General features: G+C 37.0%; 1 protein-coding gene and 1 long non-coding RNA gene across 3 annotated transcripts in view; both read right to left on the reverse strand.

Moving 5' to 3' along the window:
- Positions 1–3,673: 3,673 nt before the first annotated feature.
- Positions 3,674–4,588, reverse strand: LOC135071507 (uncharacterized). Its single transcript, XR_010257264.1, has 2 exons — positions 4,351–4,588; positions 3,674–3,840 (listed from the first exon to the last, which is right to left on the reverse strand). It is a non-coding gene; the product is annotated as an uncharacterized LOC135071507 (long non-coding RNA).
- Positions 4,589–5,402: 814 nt separating this feature from the next.
- The window catches only part of LOC135071100 (pancreatic triacylglycerol lipase-like), a 40,510-nt gene continuing 30,404 nt past the window's right edge, over positions 5,403–15,508 (reverse strand). Inside the window, exons 3-16 of one of the 2 annotated variants that reach the window (XM_063964862.1) lie at positions 11,680–11,839; positions 11,225–11,345; positions 10,821–10,968; positions 9,544–9,696; positions 8,789–8,878; positions 8,555–8,690; positions 8,042–8,254; positions 7,871–7,946; positions 7,651–7,787; positions 7,511–7,572; positions 7,350–7,426; positions 7,181–7,250; positions 6,429–6,553; positions 5,403–5,905 (exon numbers count right to left, since the gene is read on the reverse strand). In XM_063964862.1, the coding sequence (XP_063820932.1) occupies positions 5,800–5,905; positions 6,429–6,553; positions 7,181–7,250; positions 7,350–7,426; positions 7,511–7,572; positions 7,651–7,787; positions 7,871–7,946; positions 8,042–8,254; positions 8,555–8,690; positions 8,789–8,878; positions 9,544–9,696; positions 10,821–10,968; positions 11,225–11,345; positions 11,680–11,827 (1,662 nt within the window). In that variant the 5' untranslated portion in view covers positions 11,828–11,839 and the 3' untranslated portion in view covers positions 5,403–5,799. Of the gene's footprint in view, positions 5,906–6,428; positions 6,554–7,180; positions 7,251–7,349; positions 7,427–7,510; positions 7,573–7,650; positions 7,788–7,870; positions 7,947–8,041; positions 8,273–8,554; positions 8,691–8,788; positions 8,879–9,543; positions 9,697–10,820; positions 10,969–11,224; positions 11,346–11,679; positions 11,840–15,508 lie in introns of both variants that reach the window. The other variant, XM_063964861.1, reaches the window with a different exon arrangement.

The following is a 15,508-nucleotide window of genomic DNA, read 5'->3' on the forward strand; positions in this document are numbered from 1 at the left end:
GTAAATATATTTTATCTCAGCATTATTATTATTATTATTTGTTCGTATATTTTATCTCAGCTTTGGTGCTGGTAAGGGGGCGTCCATAAATTACGTGACACAATTTTGGCTATTTTTCAACCCCCCCGACCCCCTTGGTGAGATTTGGTGAGATTTTGTCTGACCCCCTCCCCCACCCCCTAATCTCACGTGATATTTTAAAAAAATCCGAAATTTTATAGTTTTGGAGTAATTTAACTGAGCAAGTTTTTTTTGTGTGCTTAGTGCGAGTTCGCATTTACCGTTGTCGCTAACGAGTGCATCAAAAAGATCTATAAAGTTTAAGATTTTAGTTCTTGAAAGTATCTGCTAGGGACGCTGTACAATCATCATACATTTAACGATCGATATAAAGTCGCACTAAGCCCACTGATTACGAATAGATCCAGAAAAACACGTGTATTGACAGCGGTTAGTACTAGGGTCTAATTGTTTTTTTTTTTTTACAGAAGTACCTACCTAGTCTAATTATTGTTCCTTTCTACATAATCTAGCAAAATCGATTTTGATAAAAAAAACTTGTTTTATAATTTTCTTAATTTCGTCATTTATTCTGCATTTTAGTATTCACACATGCAGACGGAAGCATTGTTAGTTTTATTTGTTTAGACGGTATAGAATAAAATGACATTATCATCATAGAAAATATAATTCTTTAGGGTCCCATATTCTTGACAAGGAACCCTTATAGTTTCGATTTATGTCTGTCTGTCCGAGGTTTTGCTTGGAAACTATTGGCACTAGAGAGCTGTAATTTTGTGGAGGTATTATGTATATTAATCACGCCGACAAAACGGTAGAATAAAATTTTGAAAAATCATTTTTTTAGGGTACGAGGGGCGGCTGAAAAGTTTTGAGCCTAGGGTATTAAAAATGCCGATAGAAAAGTATAAAAATTATATTTTTCTATTTAGTCTCCTTCTACTACAACTGACTTCTTACATTTGTGTAAAAGAGCTTTTAACCCATTGAAAAAAAATTCGCAATCTTTGCCTTCGAAATGAGCCTTTAACGCCGCTTTCATTTCTTTGTCACTCAAAAATCTTCGTTCCTGGAGGTCTTTTTTCCAATTTGAGAATTAGACAAAATAGCTAGGGATTCGGACTAAACTGTGTGGTGGGTGATTAATTTCTTGAAATCCAGTTTTACCCGGGGCAAGCCCTGCAACATGCGCGGTGTGCGCGGGCGAATTGTCTTGCAATAACAGATTTCCTTTCGCCAGTTTGCCTCTTAATATTTCAATAACCACTTGACGCACTCTTATCAGCAGTACAGCATAATAATCCACAATCCCAAAAAAAGTGGCTATGAGCTTGGGTGTCGATCGCTCCACTTTGAATTTCCGCGGCGGCGTGTTCCCTTTTGAATCCATTGCATTGACTCTTATTTTGACTCTAAATCGTACTGACGGATCTATTATTTATAGTTCCAAAATACTGAACTGTCCTATGCATGACATTGACAGTGGGGCGCCACCGTCAATACCGGATCGCTAGTTCCGATTTTTGCCATGTTGGAAACCATATAGTTGAACGATGGTAGCGCCCCCCTGTCATTGAGTTTGGCGGGACAGTTCAGCGTGGGTCATCTATATCAATAGTGACAATGTGAGAAAAAAAATTGTTAGGGTTATGGCCAAAGATGTCATAAAACTCCTGTGAAGTTGTGACTCGACGCTGGTTGTCGAGCGGCGTGAGCATTTTTGGCACCCATCGCGTGCTCCCCTATTTCATGTACAAATGAGTATGAAAAATATCGCTGATACGTTCCTTGCTAATGCCTATGGCTTTAGCTATCTGTCACAGCTTAATTCGCTGATCTCTAAAGCAAGATTCTTTAAATTTTTATTATTTTATTCGTTAATGGCGAAATCTGGCCGCCCTCACTTGCGGTCATCTTTTAGCGACTCTCTGCCATGCTTGAACTATCGGATCCAATCTTTCAAGGTGGCAAATGAAGGCCCAGACTCCCCATAAACTGTAGACATCTCTTCAAATGTTACCGTCAGCGTTTTGTTCCCCTTTTTGTGGAATTTTATGACAACTGTGTACTTCAATTTCGTACATTGCGCGGATGACTGAGACATGATGATGTTTACGGATTAATTACTAAAAGCGTGATGACGCTAATGAAATGAAACTTGGTACATATACTAAGGAGGTTATTGGCAAATTAATGAAATTTAGTGCGAGTCAATAATAACACTTGAAGATACTTAGGCTCAAAACTTTTCAGCCGCCCCTCGTAGCTCCCCTACATGTAAAGTGGGGATGATTTTTTTTTCATCTTCTACACCATCGTGTAGGATATCGTTGTATTATAAAATTTCATATCTAATAAAAATTCCTTAGAAGAAAATATTAAAAGCGACTTTAGATGAAGTAATTGCTTGCTTCTGAAATATATTGTGTTAACGACGGACAACTACGGAACCCTACACTGCGCGTGGCACGACACGCACTTGGCCAATTTTTTTACTTAAGATTTAAACCCAGTTTTCTGGCAAACTCTATTTCTCTATTTCTTGCGAAAAAAATTACGTGATATTTCCTGAGACCCCCCTCTCCCCCACGTGAGATTTAGTGAGGTTTTTGTTGACCCCCTCCCCCCCCTAAAAGTCTCACGTAATTTATGGACGCCCCCTAAGATTAAAACCAGATACGGGCCAAGCCAAGTATCTGATCTATAAGTTATTATTATTATTATTATTGGCCTTAGGAACAAAATGCACTATAGTTTCATTCTGGGCAGTACTTGGTCCAACTTCCATACCGATGGCTCCTACGTATAAAGGCGAAACTGCCGCTTACGCCTTTTTCCAATTATTTAAGCAATGATTTCATTTTGCTCTAATCTATATAACGTCAGTAAGAAAAAAAATTTTTTTTCCATTAGATACAAAATAAAATTTTAGGCAAATAGGCGTATGTGCAAAACTACGCCACGTATAAAGCCCAATCATACGATTCGTCAATCTATACGAGTAGTTGCTTACATAAATATATATTTTTTATAATCCAAATCTTAAATAAAGCCACGAAAATATTTAGCAAATTGTTTTATTTATAAATTATGACACATTATACTTATAGTTATTTAATTTTTAGCGTTAAGAGTCGCATCTCAAACTAATTTGAAAATTATAAATAACCTCAGAATACAGAACAAACCAGAAGGAGTGTTCGATAACATTTCTACGCGGCAACTTGTGTCCAAAATACTTCCCCTCCCGCGCCCCTCTACCCCCTTTAGTGTTACTAGCGCCGTGTGACACCCCCATTTTTGGGGTAAAATTATGTAATTTTTTAAAGAGATGTTAAACAAGTAAAAAATAAGTAAGTGAAATAAGTACACACGGCCACAGTGTTAACTATCCATTTCCGTTTTTGCTCTCGCTCTTATCAAATGGTGATTCTTTGCGATAGAACGAGACGACATGACTGGCCATAGGCATAGATAGTACCTACCTACCTATGAATTTAATTTTTACTCCGAAGTAACTAAGTGTAGATGATTATTTATTTCTATTAAATAGTGTAATATACTATATGTAATTATGTAGGTATAATATGTTATTTAAAAGTCAATTACAAAAGTCGAATATAAATTTTAGAATGCCAAGTAAAACAAAAAAGAAACTTAAGGTTCTTTATTATGTAAGTAAACATATCGACAACAAAACATTTGTTTACGGCGCAGTAGTGCTTTTAGTTTAACTTTTCTTGGAGTCAAAAACAGAATCCAAATCAAAAACATCACCAATACTTGAATTTGATTGCGAGGCAACTCTGGCTGTGTATCCTGAAAGAAAATCAGAGTAAGTATGTAAGCAATAATTAATTACTTAAAATTATTATTAAATATACAAATATTGCTGCTGCTGATCTGTTGATACCAATGCCTTACTTTTGAATAAATGGGAAAGTATGAAATTCGATAGTAATTTATTATCTCCTCATTATTAGGGAGTAATATTATAAATTAATTCAATATATTAAAATCATCAAAATCAAAAATATTTATTCAGTTTAGACCACAAGTGGCACTTATAATTTAATTAATCAGGTTGTCATGTCATGGATGAAATTACACTAAAAACTAATTAAAACAAAAAGGATGGGGAAAATATTCCATTATTCTGTGGTAACGCTAACAAAATTAACGCGTGAATTTTTTATAGACAAATGTAATTCAATATAAAAAAGTAGGGTAAAATATTCCGTTGACCTGTGGCAACACTTACAAAATACAACCGTGATTTTTTTTGAAAATTATTATTTAATTAAAATGAATTGGAAATGTGCTACTTACGGATAAAACATGATCCCATGCACTTTCTTCGTAATTCCAGTAGCATTCTTACATGTTGGAACGGCACAAGACGGCATAATTTAATTATAAAGTGTCAATCTGACGGATATGTAAACAATGCGCGCGCCGGCCATTGACTAATTGCTCTAAAGTCAAATTAGTGCGATTTGGAGTAATTTATATGAATACACATTTACGCCCGTTGACGGTTTCTGGTTTGTTCCGTATTCTGAGTAAATAACTTGAAAAAATCTAACTGCCTAAGGCATCGTGGGTTCAATTCCCGCCTTAGGCAGTTCGATTTTTTCAAGTTATTTATAATTTTTGAATATATGACACATTATGTTAAAAGACCTAACTAAATCTCGAGCACAGTATATGGGCGTATTTGCGTTAAAACGTAATAACGATACATTAAACAACTTTTTCTAACTGTTTTTTTATTGATATAGCACATGATAACAATTAAAATAATTACATGCATAAATAAAGAGAGTAATCGCTTAAAATATTATATTTACGTTGTCATTTAAGTCTCTTTACGTTGAACAATATACATGAAATTATAGAAATGTGACGACGTAAAAGGGCAATGCGTAAAATCTCAAAATATATAAGAAAAATATAAAAATTGATAACAGCAGTAGCAAAAGCATTACATGTTAAGGCTAAATGTGAAATTTCATTAAAATCGTTTTAGTAGGTCAGAAGATATGACCCAAAAATATGGTTCTGGCCACTAAAATGGCTCTCCTGTAAAATTTACTTTTTTCACTTACGCCAGTATAGGTACGTAGGAGCCATCGATACATGGATTGGCTGGCACTCTCCTTTGGCATGCAGGTATATGTTATGACGTAGGCATCCGCTAAGAAAGGATTTTACGAAACTCCAAGGCGGTAAAACGAGATCCACGCGTATGAAGTCGCGGGCGGCCGCTAGTACTAAATAATATTCGAAATATTTTTATCGGTTCATTCAAAACTTTAATTTGATTTTGAAACTGTATAATAATACCATTATAACTAATTGAATATGTAATAAAACAAACGTTAGCATTTTTTTGTTTAATAAAATCTGTACAAATATAAGGAATGAGAGTAGGTACGAGACAAGAAATTTTTATTTACACAGTTTATAAATAAAATATAAAGTAAGAATACATTTTATGAGTATTTCAATCAGTACATCGTAATTACAAAATACAATACTATAAAAATAACTCTCACTTAGTCCTATAACAGATTCAACAATTTTTTATAATTTAAAGAAATATATTTCTTTCTTCTCCCTGTAACAACATCACTGAGGACAGTCACGATCACTTTAACAACTTGTCACCAGACTGGTGTCACTTTGTGTCCCTCGTCTGGCGTATTTAAAGCTTTTGGCGGGTCTAAATGTTAGACCTAACACAATAACAAGTCCAATGTTGGTTGTATGGCACAGCTACCTGCCGCAGTTGTCGTAGAAACTGGCGGAGCCACGGTTGGGGATCTCAGCAAATTCACGTTTCGGCGTACACAATTTGCTACTGAAGTCTACGTTTCTTTTCCTGAAAAGAATAAATTACGGTTACGTAATGATATATACCTAGTCGATTTTATGCCTAAAGCCTGGTATCCACCAAGGCGGAGCGCGGAGTGGAGAAGTGTGTGAAACATGCCTCACTCCAACGATGGTCGTATTGTAGCGATTTTGCAACGAGCCGAACGTCCACCGCCGGCTAAACTAAGTTAGTTTAGCTTAGCTCGCATAGTTGAGCCAGCTTTTCATACATGTGCGTCCACCGCAAAATGAAATGAATGAAATGAAAAACTGGCTCAACTATGCGAGCTAAGCTAAACTAACTTAGTTTAGCCGGCGGTGGACGTTCGGCTTTAGTCTGTGAACCTACAACGACTTGATAACCGTGTCAGGGGTGTGGTGATGCGAATGAGTCATAAAAATCAGACCAGGAATCGAACCTGGGACCCACTGCACACAACACGCTACTCGTGTTCTCCACACTTCAGTTATTGTGAAAGTGAGTTATGTTCGTCATTATTTACTAAAACATTAATTAAAAAGGTTATTACCCTCGACTTGGTAATTCCATTTGGTCAACGGTTACCGACTTGACGTAGAGCCGGTCATTGCACCACAGGATGCAGAGCGATCGCGGCTCCAGTACATTCATGTCGTACTCCCACGATAACTCCACCTGGAGAATCAGAAAATGCACAATTTTGTAAGAAAACGTTTCAGTAACGTGTGTCACGTGGTATTCGCTGTGGTCTTGAGTAGGTAGCTTGTATGTTTAAAGCATGATTACGAAGTTGGTGGTAACGACACATCTACAGTTATATATCCAGGATACTAATTGGCTTTTATGATTTGAATGGTAAATCCGCAACTATAATATTTTAAATAACTCAAACTATCAGTCGTATAGGCGCAGTCACTTCGCATTTTATTTCAGCTTGAAGGCATTGACTCAACAAAGAAAGTCGAAGTTGTAAAGAGTTACAAATGATGCAATGTAAGAATTTTACCCCCTAAACTTAGCAATATTCTTGAACTCGTTCAAACACGTTACCTTTCTGCTGTCGAGAAAAAAGTCAGTCTTAGTTGATGTCGGTATAGGACAGCAATATTTTTATACAGGCGAGTAACAAAGCACTGAAACACTGATAATGCAAATAAGTTATGTAATTTCCACGTCACAGACGTGAAAATGTTCACCAACATTACCAGTTCTTTGTTAGTTAGTCTTTTGGCAGTGAGAAACTTTATTTTATTAGATATTCTACATACAATATAAATAAACAATAATTATCACTTTATTTACCTTCCTAACTTTACCTCCCATATCCATGGGATGTGTTACTACAATTGTGTACGATGTGCCATGTTCTAATCTGAAAAATAAATAAATAAAAGTTAAATTAACAGTCGAAGTTAATTTGCTTATCGTCATATAAGTAGGTAATCGTAATTACTTTTCACATAGCACTTACTTAACATAGTTATTTGGTGTTAAGTCCATCCCTCGGATAACCCCGCGATCTGACAGAAGAGTCACTTTTAAAAAGCCCTGAAAAATTACAGCAATTAGTCAAGAATTCAAAGTTAAGTTGAAACAATTTAGTTTAGGTACTTGTTTCACGTAATCCATTACCTGGACCCAAGATTCTGCTCCTTTAGGATTTGCTAGCTGAATAGACACCTTGTAGTGTCGTTCTGAAAGAATAATTTAGATTATTTATTGTATGAATACCTAGTCCTAGGTACTTAACAGTTGTTATTTAGACTACGTACGGCAAAATGGTTGTTCTTTGCCAGTGCTTAGGTAGTACTTGGCCCCAATGGTGTCGTGCTCCTCTGAAGGGTACACTTCGTTCTCGGTCTCATTATCTTTATTTGTAATCAAGCCGGGAGAACTGTCAGCATGGAATCTGCAATAACCTTTGAGTAAGTAATCAACTTGGCTATTAGTTTCAGACTAAGTGCTATTATTCTTAGAGCAAAAGGTACGTACCCCATTATAGCGCAACCATGACCGCAGTGGAAACATTTTCCATCTAAGAAGTGCTGGTATGACGGACATTGGTGTCCTAAAAATATTCATAAATTAGAAACGCATAAAAATACAGGACACAAATAATTTCAGGAGACTTTCTATCTCTACATTTTTTGTCCGTTTCATTACCTATGTAAGGGCATTTCCCGTTTATTGACTCGGTGAAGAGTTTGATAGCCCTTACGTGGTTGCAAGCGACCAGTACTCGAGACGCCTCTTCGAGGCCTTGCTTGACGAGGGTCAGGGGCACTAGCGGTCCCTCCGTGAGGTCGCAGCCAGGCTGCTCCTTGCCGTTGTTAGGGTAAAAGTCCAAATGTCCGACCGGTTGCGACATCCCATATCCTGCCATAAACACAAAATCTGTCGCACGCGCGGAATAAACATGTCGATAATTAGTTGAGATGCAAATAGATATATATAAAACTATACAATGAATGATGAACCTCAAAGCGAAAAGCGTATTTACATAAATACATAAAGTGGGTTAGTACATTATCCAACGAGAGCGATAAAGCTATCTATAATACAAGTTCATTCGCTTAGTTAATATATTACGCATGCATATTGTAATGGAGGTGCGGTATGGATTATAAGAAGCATTCGTGTTCGTAAATTACGATTGTATTGCGTTAGAAGGATTACCTAATAGAAAGATGCTCTTTCCGTCAGTGTGTATAACGTCTACAAACTGCGCGTCGGTGGGGTCCAGCCGAACGTGCGTCGGCATTCCTTGGAAGTATGGCTCGGCGGGGTCTAGCCCTGTTATTCTTCCTAAGCCCTACAAAATCAAATGCTAAATCAAAGACAATATGAAATTCAATATGAAATAATTACCATTTTCAAGACAGTTGGGAACTGTTTCAAGCGGCCACTTACTTGTATTCTCTCTCCGGCGTAGCCAGCTGTGTGAGCTCCTAATGAATGGCCTATGATGTGGACATCCAGTGGATTCAGGCCATGTTCTTTCTGCAATTAAAAGTAGCATCGTGTAGGTAAATACATCAATAACATCTCTTAACTTTAAGTAAAGGCAAAAAAAAACTTCCGGAATCTCAATGTGTTAAATCTGCTCAAGGCTTCGTGTGATTTTAATTTCAGGAACAAAAGTAGGTATTGACATTTTTTTAAATTAATATGCGTTTAAAAGTATCTTTTCTCTACCGTGATCCTTAGTGTTTCAGGGTGTAGGTATGTATGAACCCTCGTTATTACTAGGTACATTGAAACGTCACCTAGCAATACCTGGCTATACGGTTGCGTCGTTTTGTAGATAGGTGCTATTTATAGCTAACGGAAAATTGCCCTATGAGGTCTCCTGAGGTACTTAGTGTCAGTTTACGTCAAACGCATTCGATATCGACTGCGTAAAAAAGGCTGAGTTGCACCAGCTAACTTTGACAGTAAATTTAACGATAACCGGTGTTTTTTGTATGGAGTTTGACAGATTTTTGACGTTTGTCAAAGTTAAAGTAAGATGGTGCAACCCAGCCTAAATGTATGACGGATTGCACAGCGCCCCTAGCGGAAACTTTCAAGAACTAAAATCTTCATACATTTTTTAACGCGCTCACTAGTGAGGACGATTGATGAGTTTACTCACACTTAGCCCACAGTTTTTTTTAACGACTTACCTGTAATGTGTTAATAAAATGCGCCACCTCTAGCCCCACAAGGCGGGTGTTGGCCGTGGCCTGCGTGTAGAGCGGCAGACTGCCGCCCGCCCAGTCCACCACCACCACGTTGAAGTCTCCCGCCTTTACCAACTCGTCTTTCATCTCACTTACCTGTAATATTGTGGTTTGTTAAAACTTTGGTAGCCACTTAGGTGTTAAATTGACAAGAGCTAGTGAACGCCAGACCCACGTCATTTTAAAAAAGCTGAAAGTTTGCCACCTTGATAATGATAATGATTACTAACATTAGCATTTAAGGTGTGTTTACTAACCACACTATGAACTATGAGTTGTTCGAAATAAAAACTTTTTCGTTCGTTCGTTCGTTTCAGCCAAATGACGTCCACTGCTGGACAAAGGCCTCCTCCAAGGTTTTCCACAATGCACGGTCCTGCGCTGCCCGCATCCAGGCTCTTCCCGCGACCTTTACCAGATCGTCGGTCCACCTAGTAGGAGGCCTGCCCACGCTACGTCTTCCAGCCCGTGGTCGCCACTCGAGAACTTTTCTGCCCCAACGGCCATCGTCTTTTTAATTAAAAAACTTTTTGTTTATTATTTTATTTATTTATTCTCCCATTAAAGGTTAGAATGTAAGTAGTTTTCTCATCAGCCAGACAGTTTTGACAGTTCCAACTCCTTGCCAGACAATCTTTTTAGGATAGCTGCCAAAGCCACGATGACCCAAACTTCATGATGCACCAACATTCTAACCTATATTGGGAGCATACGTTGACAAACTTTCAACTTTTATAAAATCACGTCTGGCGTTCACCAGCTCGTAGTCTATTGGTATCTAACGTAGAAAAAAGTGTGGGTGATTCTGGTGCTACAGCAGTCAGTTTTTACATGGGAGTGATTTTTAATAGAGCTTTCGATATTGGTCCTATAAAAAAGTGTTTGTATTTGTTGAAGCCAGGATTGCACCTTTCAGTAGTTTTTGAAAATAATACACGTAGAGGCAAAATAAAGTCAATAGCATCAAAGGATGAAATTCTGCAATAGTATAATCAGACGGGAAACTCGAAACTTTGGGAATTCAAAATGGCGTGATCATCTATTATACTAAGTTCGTTCGTTATTGAACAAACTAGGCCTCCCCCTAGACTAGCGGACCGGTCGCGAGCCACCTGCATGTTAGTAAGCCGTCTTGCCATTTTTATTAGGTCATCGGCCCACTGTATGGTAGGACACACTTATCTACGCTGCATCTTTGCAGTTTAAATAAATAGAATTACCCAGTTGGACAGTGGTGTGTCAATGAACCCGTGTATGATCATCTTGGTGAGCCGCTGTGGATTAAAATTGGACTTCACGATGGTCTTGTTCACATTCACGTTTAGCAACTGTCCGTCTGTGGGATTCTTCTTTGTATAGAGAATGAACCTGAAAAAGAATTTCATAAACTGATTAAATTATTAAAAAGCATTTCCCTACTATATTTTAATGATTAAATTCGTTGAATAAAGTAGATTCTGTCTCATCAAATCGGTCGCATTTCACCGCGTAACAATTGATTTATGTATGTGTCTCGATTCGGGGCTTATTTTGCTAATGCAGTTCAATCACTTAACTAACTACTACCTACATTACTTAGCGTGTTATCTAAATTACAATCAAAGGAAGAATAGTGTAAACATACCTTGTATTGATAACAACTCTGGGCAGAGGAAATACGTTGAAAGGCCGGTGGATTAGGTGGTACCAACTCCTTGTGATGTTGAGGCAACCGAGGTCGTCGTAGCATCTTGTTTCATTTTCAACTGAAACGAAATAATAATAAACCAAGTAGAAATAAAAATACATCAACTGTGACTGATTTAATGTTATTAGACGGAAACATCGTTAAGCTGTAAGTTTAGCGTTAATTAATTTTAACTGTATCAAATTCTCGTGTCGCATTGTTTATAACAAATGGCTTTATTGATTCTTATGAAAATATGTTGTGTGTATCGAAGTGTACATTCAGTCGGTAGGTCTGAGAATGGGACAAACTATTTTTCATACCCCCAGGTTATATGTATACCAGGTTATTTAAGGATTTTTCGCAGCTAGTTATGTATCAAATTATCTCCAGTTTAGAGGTGTAACACTCACATGGTAGCCAGGGTATGTTGACCTCTATTCTGTCAGATCGAGCCCAGTTGAAGGGGTCTAGGATGCCTCCGAAGGCAGGCTGTAGACCGAGCAATATGCACCACAGCATCACCCGTAGGTGCCTGTCAGTCAGGTGCAGCCGTCGCATTCCCTGGATGCACTGAAACAAAAGAATAATGCTATTTTAGATTCTGAAAGAGTACCTATACTCGTAATTTTTGTTGCGTAACTATACCTAGTTGATAATTAACAACTTGTAATATTTGAGTCAGCCCAGAACTTTAGGGTGGTCTCGGCTAATACTGTCGGCCCCACATTAGGTGGGAGCGTGTTGGGTCCCGCCGTGTAGGGCGGGCGGGACGTCCGCGGAAGGCGCCATGGTCGTTTCTAGTACCCAAGGCGCTATGCGGCAGAGTTAGTATACCCCAGGTTTTTAGTGGGTTCGAGCCCCCACATAACATGCCGTCCCCCGGCGGTAGGTATGGATAGGCCATTTTTCTGGGTAAAAAAAAAGAACTAGAGTAGGTACTATATGTTTTTTTTTATGTGGTGTGCAATAAAGAGTATTTATTATTATTATTATTATAGGGTTAAGTTGAGAATAATGTTTTTCATCTTCCCATACAATTCTATTCTACATCGACGTTAAAGTACGGAATTAACTAATCTGAAATATTTGATGATGTAACGTGTCAATATAAAAAATAATGATCTTGAAAAAACTCTACATACTCTGTATTTAATAGCTTATACATTCTGGGGCTCTCGCTATCATTCTTTCCACCAATGCACTACTGTGTAGCTAGGATCTAGATCATGGTCGCCAATAAAACCACCACAGTTATCTGCCTAGTTAGTAATTACGACAAATTAGATTTGATTAATCAAGTTATCATTTCAATTGATACGTTAGCTCCGAATAATGAATGACTGTGTTATTACATTGTTAAAGTTATATAAACTACTGGGACAGTGATTGACTGCACTCATAAAAGTTTAATTTTTATTTTATTAATCCCACTCAGAAAGAAGATTGCTTAACTGATAAAGCTTCTGATATACATCTTGTTACGTAACTTTCATCAATAGCGGTATAACGAGGCTGCAAGTTGTTGAAAGTGTGATAAAAGTGTATTCGATTCGTATCTTTTATGATTCTATTGACCTGAAAATGGGCTACTCGGTCAATTTACGTCGTTTTGCAGTTTGACAAATGCTCAATTATGCCATAATTCTAAGGCAATACAATACAACTTAGTTATAATTTCAATTTGATAAAAAGGCGATCATGAAATCGAATTTACCATAAAGGTAACAATGTCTTGACCCAAAGTTCATTTTAGTGACCATTACCTAGATGTGAAAATATTACTGAAACTTTATAACTTCTGCAACTAAAAAGTACCTATACTATTATTGACAAGTAACTAATACTTACCTATTTGTTTTATAATATTCAGCCTGGATGGAAGAGCATCCGACAAAGAGCTCTACTATTTAAATTCCTATTATGGACTAAGTTAATAAGGAAGTCTATGTTAGCAATATCTATTTATGTATCACTGCATAATAAGTCTTAATCCTTTGTTGCAATGGAGTGGTACACACATAAAGCTACTTGGATCGTGATTAGCGATAAATAGGGACATTACATTACATATCGTGATTGGGAGCAGTTTTCCGTAGCAATACCTGCCACCTAGAATTAGCAGTTTCCTCTAACCCGCGGTATTTCCGCGGTCCCATGCGGAAGGTAGTCACAATTTACATAATAAAATAATAACGATTTTTAATTAGAAAGTTTTCCAACGAAATCATAAGGAAACAAGTCTTCATCTCATTTGTTTTTGTTATTATGGAGTAAGAAGTGAATATTTAGATGAGAGATTCTTCTTCTATTTAAAATTTCTGTAGTATGTAAACTAGTAAACAGCAGTTTCATATAATAACTAATTACTTACTTAATTAAAAGATTCCCATAAAAACAATGACCTTGCAATACAAATGGTAGTTAGGTAATTCTAACATCTTTGCTGATTATGATGTTTTATTAGACAATCACACAAAGTAATCTCGTATCTGTGCAAAAAGATAAGATTTTTTACTGTTCAGTGTGTGAACGTGCCTACATTGTACTAAGTATGGCATTGTCATCACAAATTGTATGCAGGACTTTCTCCATTAAAACAAAAACTGAAAGGCCTTCATATTCATGCGAGCTGCTGCGTAGCTAACTAGCTTCTAACATAATAGTACCTACATTTACAAGTATGTATGTATATCTAAGCAAAATTGGTTACTTACTTAGTTGAAGAGAGTTTTAGGGGTTAGAACTTTCGTTTTTAAAAGACATTGGCGTCATTCATGATGCCCGACATGGGCATCCTATGGCTCCAGCTCTTACTGGAGTTAAATTAACAATGGACATTATGTTAGATACTAGGTGCGTTTGTAATATGAGCTTAAAACCTGTAACGTAACACTTGGAGTAAGCAAGAGAGTTGAAAAATATATTCAGTAGGTCAAATGGTCATATAGTAACAGTAATTATTGCCATTAGTTTCACTTATTGTTTTATGGTAGGTAGGTATTTCGATAGATCGACCTTGGCGTGTTGTTACGGCTTTTTAACATGGGTAGCTATTAAAATTACAGTTATTGTAACGTATCTCACCATTCAGTTTCGTACGTTTTGTCGAAATCCTATACGGTAACTTTCATTTCATTTGTTAATCTTCGAACGTCTAATAGAAATATTGATATAAATATGCTATGCAGTATTTTGTACGTATTCAGTATTTTAATTTAGCGTGGGTATCATTATTTTAATTGCACCATTGATTTGTTATTCTAAAAGCTGCTTATTTGCAAAGAGTCGTGACCGCCTTCGTGTCCTAATAGGCTGGGTTCCATGGACTGATAGTGCGCCAAGGCAACGCCGCGCCGGCCTCTGCGACAAACGATATTATATCGATTATTCGGTTACGATTCTTAATTTACGAAACAGAGTATACATATTTTATAGAACAGGTTTGCTCACATTAAAGAAGAATTCAAAACACGCTCAAAAGCGTTGACTGTGAGGTGGCTCTACATTACATAAATGTGTCTGTTCATTTTAAGGAAAACTCAAAACCGGGAGTAAGAAAAATTGAGCTTTAATTTTTCTGGATAATAGTATGATGTAACCTGGTTCGGTCTTTAGAGATTTGAGTTTCAATTTTTGCTGGTACAACTTATATTGATCAATATTATGAAAAATAGTTGAAACTTTATTTGGAAGGCTTCAGAGAATTACATAATTATCTCTAATTTAGGATTATTTTAATTCAACGTCAAGACAGTTAAATCTATTTCTGTTACTAAAAATAAGATGAAACACATTCTAATATATTTCATCTATACTAAACACATTAATATGTTAAGAAGACTGCCGTTTTGCGCACCCGCGCCTGGGTATGTTGTAATGGTGGCTGCTCTTGTATGGAACACACCTTCATACTAGTGTGCCAAGGCTGGGTGGACTAATTATTTGAAGACTTAAGTACTCGATAAATCGGTCAATGGTACTGATTTTAAAGTATAAATAATCTAAAGCAAGCTTAAACTTCCTACTGAAGACAGAGAGACCTACTTCACGTGATATCAGACTATTATATCATACTATCTATAGTATAAGTTTGTCATGTAAGTTTCCTTAACTGATAGAAACTAAACGATACGCAACTAACCCCTCCTCTCTTTGCCACCATTGCAACTCCAGTATAACCAGCCACCAATCAAACCCAAACACTTGAGAAGAAGACTAATCAGTCATCGATACCCGAGG

This window comes from Ostrinia nubilalis, chromosome 4 (assembly GCF_963855985.1).
Source record: "Ostrinia nubilalis chromosome 4, ilOstNubi1.1, whole genome shotgun sequence".
Classification (NCBI taxonomy): Eukaryota; Metazoa; Arthropoda; class Insecta; order Lepidoptera; family Crambidae; genus Ostrinia; species Ostrinia nubilalis.